Source organism: Stegostoma tigrinum, chromosome 4, assembly GCF_030684315.1.
Source record: "Stegostoma tigrinum isolate sSteTig4 chromosome 4, sSteTig4.hap1, whole genome shotgun sequence".
NCBI lineage: Eukaryota > Metazoa > Chordata > Chondrichthyes > Orectolobiformes > Stegostomatidae > Stegostoma > Stegostoma tigrinum.
In genome coordinates, this window is record NC_081357.1 from 25,965,757 (window position 1) to 25,978,873 (window position 13,117).

Consider the following 13,117-nt stretch of genomic DNA (forward strand, 5'->3'; position numbering starts at 1 on the left):
TTGATGATTATGACTCAGATGACAAATGATATTTTTGTAGTTCTATGTTTCATGTTGATTCTGTTTAATGGTTACATCTCTGGAGCTTGAAGATTTGCGGGTTTGTAAGTTGAATCTTGCTCATGACATAGCTGTGTCTTCTTCTGGAATGTCAGCTCTCCTGCAGTCAGTTTGAAATGAACCTCTCCTATTGCTATGGCAGGAAGGTTTCTCTATACAGGGCTTTGATTGTCTCCATAGAAACCGTGTCTGTTTACAACCACTCCTTTCAGCATGGCTCCATCTCCATGTTTGCAGCTTGAAGTAATCGGCTGCATTACAGATCCAACGTTTTACCAGGCAAAATGTGCAGCAGAGGTGATTATAATTTTTTTTGCCTGCTTTGTGTTTTTTAAAGGTTGGCTTGTTTTTAAATACATCAAACCTATGAAAGCAGAGTGAACCAGTTTCTGAATCTCCCTGGTTTTAATTTAATACATAAGGATCAGCATATATATGTCAAGTGATTTACTGTCTAAAATTGTTATTGTGAAAATACTACATTTTTGAAATTATTGAGGTGTAAGTATTTTAGGCATGGGCAGTGTTCATTGCCCATCCCTAATTATGCTTGAAAATGTTAGTGGTGTTTTGCTTTCTTGAAGTATTGCTGTACACCAGACGGCACACCCAAAGGGAAGTAGTTGCAGCGTCCGTGAGGGAATGGTAATTTAGTACCAAGCCAGGATGGTGTGTGACTTGTAGGGAAATTTGAAGGTGGTGTGTTCCCATGTGTAAGCTGTCCTTGCCCATCTAGGTGGAATAGATCAGGGTTTGGAAGGGGCTTTCGTGAGTTACTGTAGAGGATCGTACATGTGATAGACTCTGCTGTTACTGAACACCAGTGATAGAGTAAGTGAAAGTTTAAGATGGTGGATTGGGTACTAATCGAACAGTCTGCTTTTGAATCAAGTTGCTTGAGTGTTGCTGGAGCTGCATTCATCCAGGTAAGTGGAAAACATTCCATCAGGCTCGTGGCTTTGTGCCTTTTGGAAGGCGAGCAGGTATTATGGAATCAGGTAGTGAATTACACACCACAGAATTCCCAGCCTGCTTTTACAGTCCGTGAGTATTTATATGACCAACTTGGTTATGTTTCTGATCAATGTTAGCATGTAAGGTATTGAAGAATTGTGAGAGTGGGTCATTCAGTGGTGAAAATGATTCAAGGGGAGGTAGTTAGATTCTCTCCTTTTGGTGCTGGCCAATGGCTGGCATTATGTGGCATGAACTTATCAGCCCTAAGACAGAATGTGATACAAGTCTTGCCTCATAAGGACACTGAAAATAAAAAAAATGCTGGATCTCACAGCAGATCAGGCAGTATCCATGCAGAGAAAGCAAACTAACATTTCACAGGCTGTTTTGTCATCTGAGGAGTTGCAAGTGGTACTGAATTATGTGATCATCGATGAACATTCCCTCTTCTGATTTTAAGTTGAAAGGGATGCTATTGATGAAACAGCTGAAGATTGTTGTGCTGTGAGCTTCTTCAACTTGATACTCTGATAACTGGCCTTCAACACCACAACCATCTTCATCTGTGTTAGTTATGACTCCAAACAGCAGAGAGCTCTTCCTCTTGATTCCCATTTACTCCAATTTTGTTAGATGCATTGAGGGCATTGTGGTGCAGTGATAGCATCCCTACCTCTGAACCAAGAGGTTCAAGTCTCACCTGTTCCAGAGGTGTGTAATAACATCTCTGAACAGGCTGATGAGGAGATACAGAGGAAGAAACATCAGCCTTCCTGCTCCTCTGACGCTGCTTGGCCTGCTGTGTTCATCCAGCTCTACACCTTGTTATCTCAGATTCTCCAGCATCTGCAATTCCTACTATCCCTGTCTGTGCCATCCTGCTTCCAGTGTTTAGTGTTAATGTAATTTTTTTTGTAATTTCACCCACCTTGCATCTCATATTTAAGTCTAATACTGCTGCTGGCATGCTCTTAAACATTTATTGAGGCGGGATTAGTCCTCTCGGTTGAAACAGAAGGTGCTGGGAAGTTCAGCAGGTGTGAAAACATCTGCGGTCAGAGAAAGAGAGTTAATGTTTTGAGCCTAAAATGACTTCTTCTAAAGAAGAGTCATACCAGACTTGAAATTTTAAATTTATTTTTCTCTGTCCCCAGATGCTGCCAGACCTACTGAGTTTCTGTTTTCATTTCAGATTTCCAACATTCACAGTAGTTTGCTTTTAACTGGTTCTGGGGCTTGATGATAGGGTAGGTGAGGGATATGCCAAGCCACAAAGTTACAGGTTATTATTGAATATAATGTTGTTGCTTGTGATAGCCTACAGCATCTCACAAATGCCCAGTTTTGAGCTGATAATGAAGAATGAAAATTATTAACAGCTGGACCCAGCGATAATACAGTTGCCCTTGAGTCCAAGTTATGGTTTTAAGCCTCACCTCAGAATTTGGATTAAGCAATTAGCTGCAGTCAGAAATGCTGTGTTTAGAACACTCAACCTGTCTGACATTTTATGGTAAATGAACATGAAGGATGTGTTTTTAATATATGTGGTTTAAAATGAATAGTAAATAGATGGCAGAGAGTTTCAAACTAATTTAATATCCAGGCCCTCCTGCTGTTCGCAAATAACCTTGAGCTTTGCTCCTCATATATTGCCAGGCTACCATCTGTCATGAAAAACTATAATTGAAAATTAATAAAGTATGAGATTTCATTTTATGACCAGCTGAAAAGTGTTGAGAATGTAATGTTGTAGTATCTGACTGTAGAAAGGGACCAACTTCAACAGAAAATATTCACTTGATTAAACAATTTAATTAAAAAAAACGTAGAAGGCCTTTCTACAAGGACAAACTTTATTGATTTTGTAATTGGATAAAGGTCAATACGAGGCAAACCATATTAAAGGATCTGTCTGGAGAGACATCTTCAGATGAAAATAAGGCCAGTTTCTGCCTGTTTTACAGACACTCAATTTGTAGGCCATTTGGCCTACGCTGCTATTCTATAAGATCATTGCTGATCAATTTGTGTGCCAAAAAATTCCACACTCCCATTATCCCCAAAAATCTTTGATTCCCCCTCCCAACAATAATTTATTCTCCTCCACTTTAAAAATATTTATTGATCCCACTTCCACCATGCCTGATCTAAAATCAAACAACAATCAGGGAAACAGTTCCCTTCATTCTAACTTAAAAGTGTGACCTCTAATTTTAAATAGGGGGATTTATCCATTATGTCAAAATAGCACCCACGCACTCAGACTCAGGAGCCCATGACATCAGCTGACCATGACAGGCATAGGAGTGTCCTCAGGCCTGTCTTGTGCTGATGTCATCATTTTTCAAGCATTGACATGTCAGCATCAGTGCATGCACCATTGCCAATGGGAACCGTGCATTGGGCAGAGGCAAAGCTGGGGGCCAGGGCATGACTGGGTCTGATGAAGTAGCTTTTGGCCCATTGTAGAAGGAGGGACAAAGATCTGTACTAGGACTGGGAACAGAGGTGGGGGGGTGACGGGCAGGGGATGGGTGTTGTGGGGAGTGGAGGGTAGGAGGGAACGCTGGCACAATGTAATGCAGGGAGCAGGAGTTAGCCAGAACATGTAACTCTATCTTTTCGACTAAAATTTCATTCAATTTAGGGTCTTTAATGCAGAAATGAATACTCAAAGCACTTTACCAAAATGTAGTCTGACAAAAGACAGAGAGAGCTCAGAAGAGTGACATGAAATCTTCATCAAAATGGCAGGTTTTAAAGAAGTACTCAAAGGAAGAAAGAACGGTGGAGACAAGATAGTAGAGGAAGGAATTACAGATTGTAGATCTTGACATTGAAGGTATGGCAGGTAATTGGCAAAGAAGCTGAAGAATGCAAGAGACCGGAATAGGAGGAATGTGAAGTGCACAGATTAAGTCTTGAAATGGTCATAGTGGCAAGAGTGAGGCATGAGGAGATACAAACATGAGGTTCTGAAGTCTGAATTTCTGGCATAGTGGTTAAGAGTCTATAGGTAACTACAGAAGTGACAGGTCAAGAGTTCTTGATGCAGAGTAGAATTCTGTCAGCTGAAATAAATGCTAGAAATAGCAGCTCCGGCAATTCTGAATCCTCTGAGATGACTCATATTTGACTTGAAGCATTAACTTTGTTCCCTTCACCACAGATACAGTCAGAACTGCTGAGCATTTCCAGCAGTTTCTAGTTTTACTTCAGATTTCCAGCACCTGAAGAATATTGCCTTAATTTTACAGTAGAGTTTGGGTTGTGCTAATATTTCTGGATGTTGGGAAGCTAGTTGGGCAACATCATAACTGTCCAATGTGTAAGTGCCAAAAACATAGCTGAACTAAGACTTTCTGAAGTAGGTGGCTTTTGATAATTGTTGTGGAAGGGCAAAAATACCTTGGATCAATGTTGCAATGATATAATGAAGCTACACATCACTGAGTAGAAATAAGTGTGGCTGGAGCTGGAACATATTAGAAAGATCACTGAAAGATAAAGTCTCAAAGGAACACTCTGATAGACAATAGATTGAGACTGGAGAAAACATGTGGTCAAAAACATTTGAAGACAATGGTGTTATCTACAAGATTCACTGCCTAGAAAATTGTGTCAGTAGTGAAGATCAAGAAACATAGCTGAGATCATCTAGAGAAGAGAATTCAAATAACTCTACAGAGGTAGGTATCCTGTCACTAAGTCACCCTTTATTTACATATGAACAGTCCTAAATTTTAGGACTTACACTGAGCAGAACTTCTGACAATTCTGTTTATATCTGTCAGCCAGGGCTCCCTGATTAGACCAGATTTACAGCCCTATTTGGGGGACTCCTATTCTGTGAGGTCCAGCTGGCTGATCTTGTTACAATCACTGCAGAATCTTTTAAAAAGCAGCTTTAAGATTAGTAACTATTCAGAAAAAAATAAGCCGCACTGCTGAGCAGCAGCTGTGGAGTAAATATCTCTGAAAAGAAACTCCTCCAGAGAAACTACAAGAAAAGTAAGTCTGAAAACAGCTTTTTACAGGCAGTAATTGTGGCAACAAGCTATTTAAAAAATCAGAGCAGAAGAAGTTCACGAGTAGCAGAGTTTCTTAGATACAGGAGTCGATCCTCTGGATTGGAAGACTGCAAAAGAAGGCCAAAAGAGGAAAATTGAGGAATTATGGACCAGCTAGCCTAACGACTTTGGTGGGGAAATTTTTGGAGTCTATCATCAAGGATAGGGTTACTGTCCACCTCAAACATTTTCAGCTAATCAGGCAAAGCCAGCGTGGATTCATTACAGGAAGCTCATTCCTGGCTAACATCATTGAATAGGTTTTTGAAGACATGACTAAGGTAGTAGACAGGTGAATGTCAATGGATGTTGTTTATTTGGATTTCCAGAAGGTATTTGATAAAGTCCCATTTACAAGATGGTTAACTAAGGTAAAAACCCACAGAATTGAAGGCAAATTACTGACTTGGCTGGGAAATTAGTTGAGTGGCAGGGGTTAGAAAGTAGGGGTAATGGATTGGTTCTCAAATTGGCTAGATGTGACCAATGGTGTCCCACAGGGATCTGTGTTAGTGTTTAAATTATTCACATTATTTATTAATGACTTGGATAATCGCGCAGAGGACATAAAGCCGAATGTGCTGGTGATACTAAGTTAGGCGATTTTGTCGATAGCGTAGACAATAGCCTAAAATTACAAAGGAATAATGCGAGACAAAGTGAATGGGCAAAACTGTAGCAGATGGAGTTCAATGTGACTAAGTGTGAGGTTATCCATTTTGCACCTTAAAATATTAGATCAATGTGCTTTCGAGATGGTATGAAGTTAATGATAGTGCACGCCCTAAGAGACTTGGAGCTTCAGGTACATATATCTTTAAATGTCACGAACAGGTGCAGCAAATAATCAAGAAAGTTAGTGGAAAGCTGGCCTTTATGTCTCAAAGACTAGAATATAACTCCAAGAGTTAAGATGTGAGGCGAGATTATACAAACTAGGCCTGTTTTCTCTAGAATTTAGAATGTTAAGGAGAGATCTGATTTAAATCTTCGGGATATTAAGAGGAAAAGCTGGGGTAGATTAAGATAAACTATTTCCACTGGTTGGCGATTCTAGAGCTAGGAGGCATAGTCTGAGAATTAGGGCTAAACTGTTTGGGAGTGATGTTAGGCGGCACATCTACACATGATGTTTGGAACTCTTTTCCACAAACTTCAGTGGATACTGGATCAGTGGTTTGAATCTGGGATAGATACAGTTTGTTAAACAAAGGCATTAAGAGATATGGGTCAAAGGCAGATATATGGAGTTAGACCACAGATCTCATAGAATGGTGGAACAGGCTCAAACAGCTGAATGGGCTACTCCCATTCCAATGGGAACATGAAAGGTGGAGAGAGCTTTTAATAAGATTGACAAGTCGCCAGGCCCGGATCAGATTTGTCCTCGGCTGCTTTGGGAAGCGAGAAATGCAATTGCTTCGCCACTTGCGAAGATCTTTGCATCCTCGCTCTCCACTGGAGTCGTACCTGAGGACTGGAGAGAGGCAAATGTAATTCCTCTCTTCAAGAAAGGAAATAGGGAAATCCCCGGCAATTATAGACCGGTAAGTCTCACGTCTGTCGTCTGCAAGGTGTTAGAAAGGATTCTGAGGGATAAGATTTATGACCATCTGGAAGAGCATGGCTTGATCAAATACAGTCAACACGGCTTTGTGAGGGGTAGGTCATGCCTTACAAACCTTATCGAGTTTTTTGAGGATGTGACTAGTAAGGTTGATGAGGGTCAAGCTGTGGATGTGGTGTATATGGACTTCAGTAAGGCATTTGATAAGGTTCCCCATGGAAGGCTCATTCAGAAGGTCAGGAGGAATGGGATACAGGGGAACTTAGCTGCTTGGATACAGAATTGGCTGGCCAACAGAAGACAGCGAGTGGTAGTAGAAGGAAAATATTCTGCCTGGAAGTCAGTGGTGAGTGGGGTTCCACAGGGCTCTGTCCTTGGGCCTCTACTGTTTGTAATTTTTATTAATGACTTGGACGAGGGAATTGAAGGATGGGTCAGCAAGTTTGCAGACGACACAAAGGTCGGAGGTGTCGTTGACAGTGTAGAGGGCTGTTGTAGGCTGCAGCGGGACATTGACAGGATGCAGAGATGGGCTGAGAGGTGGCAGATGGAGTTCAACCTGGATAAATGCGAGGTGATGCATTTTGGAAGGTCGAATTTGAAAGCTGAGTACAGGATTAAGGATAGGATTCTTGGCAGCGTGGAGGAACAGAGGGATCTTGGTGTGCAGATACATAGATCCCTTAAAATGGCCACCCAAGTGGACAGGGTTGTTAAGAAAGCATATGGTGTTTTGGCTTTCATTAACAGGGGGATTGAGTTTAAGAGTCGTGAGATCTTGTTGCAGCTCTATAAAACTTTGGTTAGACCGCACTTGGAATACTGCGTCCAGTTCTGGGCGCCCTATTATAGGAAAGATGTGGATGCTTTGGAGAGGGTTCAGAGGAGGTTTACCAGGATGCTGCCTGGACTGGAGGGCTTATCTTATGAAGAGAGGTTGACTGAGCTCGGTCTCTTTTCATTGGAGAAAAGGAGGAGGAGAGGGGACCTAATTGAGGTATACAAGATAATGAGAGGCATAGATAGAGTCGATAGCCAGAGACTATTTCCCAGGGCAGAAATGGCTAGCACGAGGGGTCATAGTTTTAAGCTGGTTGGTGGAAAGTATAGAGGGGATGTCAGAGGCAGGTTCTTTACGCAGAGAGTTGTGAGAGCATGGAATGCGTTGCCAGCAGCAGTTGTGGAAGCAAGGTCATTGGGGTCATTTAAGAGACTGCTGGACATGCATATGGTCACAGAAATTTGAGGGTGCATCCATGAGGATCAATGGTCGGCACAACATTGTGGGCTGAAGGGCCTGTTCTGTGCTGTACTGTTCTATGTTCTATGTTCTATGTTCTATGTTCTAAACCAGACAGTGTTCTCAGCTTAGGTAACAAAGTGTGGAGCTGGATGAACACAGCAGGCCAAGCAGCATCTCAGGAGCACAAAAGCTGATGTTTCGGGCCTAGACCCTTCATCAGAAAAGGGGGATGGGGAGAAGATTCTGAAATAAATAGGGAGAGAAGGGGAGGCGGACTGAAGATGGATAGAGGAGAAGATAGGTGGAGAGGAGAGTATGGGTGGGGGGGTGGGGAGGTGAGGAGGGGATAGGCCAGCCCAGGGAGGATGGACAGGTCAAGGGGGCAGGATGCGGTTAGTAGGTAGGAAATGGAGGTGCAGCTTGAGGTGGGAGGAGGGGATAGGTGAGAGGAAGAACAGGTTAGGCAGGCTGGGACAAGATGGGCTGGTTTTGGGATGCAGTGGGGGGAGGGGAGATTTTGAAGCTGGTGAAAGCTTTATTATTAGGGGCATAGAGTACAAGAGCATGGAGGTGATGTTGAACTTGTACAAGACACTTGTTAGACTTCAGCTGGCTTATTGTTTATATAGTAACGGATGTCATATTTTAGAAAAAATATGAATGCATTGGAGAGAATGCAGAGGTGATTTACAAGAAAGGTTCCAGGGATGAGAAGCTACAGTTTCAAGGATAGACTGAAGAAGTCGGAACTGTTCTTCTCGGAGAAAAGAAGGCAGAGAGGTGATTTGATGGAGGTTTTCAATATTATGAGCAGGCTAGATGTAGTAGATAGGGAAGTAAGAGCAAACGAGCACAGATTTAAAGGGATGTGCAAAAGAAACAAAAGTAATGTGAACGAAAACTTTATCACTCATCGAGTAGTTAGATTATGGAGTGCACTGCCTGGATGTTTGGTAGAGGCACGTTCAATTGAGGTATTCAAGAGGGCACTGGATAGCTATTGGAACAGAAATAGTGTGCAAGGTTTTGGGGGAGAAAACAAAATTAACGCTAGGTAATGATGCTTATCTGTAGAACTGGTGTAGACAAGATGGGCCAAATGACCTTCTTTTGCATCATATCACTTCTGTGATTCTACTTCCTTTTTGTTGATATCTACTTTTTGGTCAGCAATATCCTTTGAGATTATGAGCAAGAACTCTATTATTGTTTCAAAGTTCAGAATTTCCTACCTGGAGTAAATTGTCAAAGCACACAGCTGCTTTCTATTGGTGTTAATGGGCAGAATTTGTGAGACCAACAATATAGCTCCTAAGATCTTTAATTTACCATATTATTTGAACATTATGTAACGTTTTGCTAGTAATAATTTTGGCACATTAGGAAATTGCACTGTAATTGCTTCATTCAGCAGTAAGGTAGGGTAAAGCAGTTCTTAAAAATAAAAATGTTCTGGGCCAATGTTTGAATAACTACTGTCTAACACTGTACATTTACAACTTGGGTTCACATTCTTGAATTTAAAGTTGTTCTTAAAAACTTCTGTCAAAAATTGTGAAAAAATTTGGTGTTACGGCTGAGTCATCAGATGTCTTGATGGTTGGAAAAAGTTGCTGTGCCAAGCTTATAGTTCAAGGTGTATTTGCTCTGACATCACAAAAGATTAATTGTGAATATTTTATGTTGGTGACATGGTAAAATTGTGTTGCATCCTCCCTAATGTATCAGGTCTCCTCTTTTAAATGATATCTGTCTAATTATTCATTTGTAAACTTGCACAAGAGTACTCCTAAATTAATCTTTGACCATTTGTCAGGAAACTACATACTTGTTCACAGACAGTAATCCAGCATGTATCCACCCTTTCAATTAGAGGTGGTGGGACTCCTCAAAGATTCAAGATTTCATACGGTTTTAATAACTATACAGGTGATTAAAGAGTTTTGTTTAACTGGATAGTTTTGAATTAAGCTACTATCTTTAACTACACGAACAAGGCTGGTGTTAGAGAGATATAAATCAAAATAATGATGGAGTTTGCACACAAAAGCTTAGAATCTGTTTGACTGTCTAGAACTAGTGACTTAAAACAATCTTATAAAACATTCAAAATTATAAAGGAAATTGATAAAATCTCACCAAATAAATTGTTCTCACTGTTGAAAAATAGTTCAAAAGCTAGGGATACATACAATTTAAAAACTTGGAACCTGTTGCATAATCATTTCACACAACAATAATAATGTTAAATAAATTCCCAAAGAAGGTCATAAACAGAGAAACTGTTTCAAGTTTGCATTTCTAGAGAAAATAAGTGAATCTAGTAAGATTAAAATCATATAATACGATGTAGCTTGTTTATCCTAGCCATCTTATGCTGCGTGATCGATCCTACCTTATCCTTTTACCTCCTTTTTCTCTGCAATGTATCCAATTGAACCATGTGTCTGTGGCCTTCCGTGATATCTTTCTGTCCTTAGAGTGTCACATGTTCTGGTGCTGATATCTGTCAGGGAGTTTATTTATTAGAAAGAGGCAGATTCAAGAGAGCTTATGTGGTAACCTGTATTGTGAGGGGTTTATATTCTTCATCTGAGCTCGGAGATTTCGACTATTTTGGATGTTAAATATTAACAGCTAGACAGAAAGCAGTCTTTTTTTCTCCTTTGGTCTGGGCTACTGAGGCTAAATTGTAGTGCTCCGCCTGCCATCCCAACAGATAACTGCATATTAATTAGATATTGAATCTGAAGGGTTTGTTTTATAAAAATTGACTGTTACGTACATAAGGTTTTTCTAAACAAGAACAATTCAAGGACTCAGTGCACATATTTAAATGATCCATGAAAAACACAGTTTAATTACTGCTTTTGTTTGTGAATTCTCAATCTTTGGAAATAATGTTTGTGTTAAAACAATTTAGATTCCATTGTATCTTTAACATGGTAAACCATCTCACAATGATTCACAACATTATTGGGCAAAATTTATCAAGTTTTAGCTGTTATTAAAATTGTTGAATTGGGCATTTGATCATTTACAATTCCCATGAAGTTCTGACTAAGTTAAGCTTACTGTCTGTAGTGTACCATACTAGTGTCATTTTTCCATTCTAAGCTCTAATGCCCATATTCTAGTAGAGAGGACCGAAAAAATGTTTTGTTAGAATTAGGGTGCATCCCTTTCTCAAAAAATCAGCCTATATTGAAACAAAGCACCTGCCTATCTGCTATATGTTGCTATTTGACTAACTTACTAATATCAAATAATGCTGAAGACTTCACTGCTGGTGTTTGCTGTGAGAATTTGTTCCATATATTGTAATTGAAATTGCAAAATGGCAAGTTTGCTAAATATTTGCTTTCTACTAGTTTCTGTCCCTACTGTCAGAACTAAGGTTGCAATGATATGTGAAAAATGGAAAATAGATCAAAAGGAGGAACTTACTAGTCTCAGTATAAATTTTAAAGGCATGATGTGGAAAAATAAGGAAACTAAAGGTAGATGCAACATCGGGACCATATGATTTGTACCTCAGGATATTAAAAACATGAGAGTTACAAATGTTCTAGAAATTATGATCCTAAGTCTCTTGATTGAGAAATTCATCTCTTGGATTGGAAAATTGCCAATGCCACTCTATTGTCTAAGATCTATAGAAGAGAATAACTAAGATACCTAATATCTGTTATAGTGGGGGCAGGGGCTGGCTGTAAGCAGCTTTTGTTTGGAAGGGAATGATTGAACGTTTAGACATGAGCTGATGGGATACAATTAACACGGATTTGTAAAGAGTAAGTCAACCAAAACAAAATCTAATATAAACTTTTGAGGATGTTACTAAAGTAACTAAGCAATTTATTTTATGAGATTGGGGAAGGCATCCAATAACAATTCACACATAACAAATGATATGGGATTGCAAGCATCTGGAAATTGGTTGTAAGACAGACTAGTTTGAGGATATTGTGGCATAGCGATAGTGTCCTTTACCTCAGGGTCAGAAGGTCCAGGTTCAAGTCCCACCAGCCCTGGAGTTGTGTTTTCACACTTCTGAACAGATTTAAAAAAAACAATTAATAGAGACGATAGACAGACACTAAATTTGACATGATTTTTGATGTCTCTAAAGGATCTACACTGGGAACTCCGGTTTTTCATTATAATTGTCAATGATAAATATCCCGTTCTCCTTTGAAAACTGCAATTGAATCCGCCTCCATCATGCTCTTCAGAAATCAATTCAGATCCTAACTGATCAGTGTATAAAAAAGGTTTTCCTCGTGCAACCTGGAGACAGAAGTAAAGATCTACGGATGCAGGTTTGCTGAGTTACGTCTCACAGGAAGTAATGGAGAGGGAAGCAGATAATTACAAAAGGACATAGATAGTTATGTGAGTCGTCAAAACTGACAGATGGGATGCACACTGGGAAAGTGTGAGGTCATCCACTCTCTGGGCCTAAAACAGGATAAACGCTGAGGAGCTAGTAACTGTAGGAGAAGAGTAGAAGGAAGGCCAATAAAATGTTTATTGGTTTATTGTGAGGAGAACTGAATTCAAGAGGAGAGAGGCTATGCTTCCATTATACAGGACATTGGTGAGACTACATTTACAGTACTATGTGCAGTACTGGTCACCAAACTTACAGGAGAATGTTAATGCATTATAAGCAATTCAGAAAAGGTTTACTAGATAATACCTGGAATGAATGAGGAAAGGCTAGGCCTGTATCCTCTGGACGTTAAGAAGAGTCAGAGGTGACTTAATCGAAACATGTAAGATCATGAGGGGACTTGACTAGGTGGATGTGGAAAGGATATTTCTTGTGGGATAATCTGGAACTATGGCTGTGGTTTAAAAATAAGGGGATGTTCGTTTAAAGCAGAGATGAGAAAAAAATTTTTCCTCGCTCAGCAGGTTGAGTGTTTGTTGGAATTTCCTCCCTCAAAAAGCAAAGGATGTAGATTCTTGAAATATTTTTAACACAGACGCAGATAGATTCTTGATTACCAAGGGGATGAAAACTTATCACGAATGCAGGGTATGTAGAGATCAGTTTAAAATCAGATCAACCATGATCTCATTAAATGGCAGAGCTGGCTCAAAGAGCCGAGTGGTCTATTCTTATTTCTTGTTCTTATGCTCAGATTTGTACAAAGCGAACTAAATCATGTGTTATAATTATTGGACAATGATGAAAAATAACTTAATAAA

At 39.9% G+C, this 13,117-nt stretch overlaps 1 protein-coding gene across 3 annotated transcripts in view; it reads left to right on the forward strand.

The window, feature by feature from the left end:
- Window positions 1–235: 235 nt before the first annotated feature.
- The window catches only part of ppil6 (peptidylprolyl isomerase (cyclophilin)-like 6), a 29,811-nt gene continuing 16,929 nt past the window's right edge, over window positions 236–13,117 (forward strand). For 2 of the 3 annotated variants that reach the window (XM_048531029.2, XM_048531030.2), the window contains exon 1: window positions 236–357. In XM_048531029.2, coding sequence (XP_048386986.1) covers window positions 274–357 — 84 coding nt within the window. In that variant the 5' untranslated portion in view covers window positions 236–273. The remainder of the gene's footprint in view (window positions 358–13,117) is intronic. The other variant, XM_048531031.2, reaches the window with a different exon arrangement.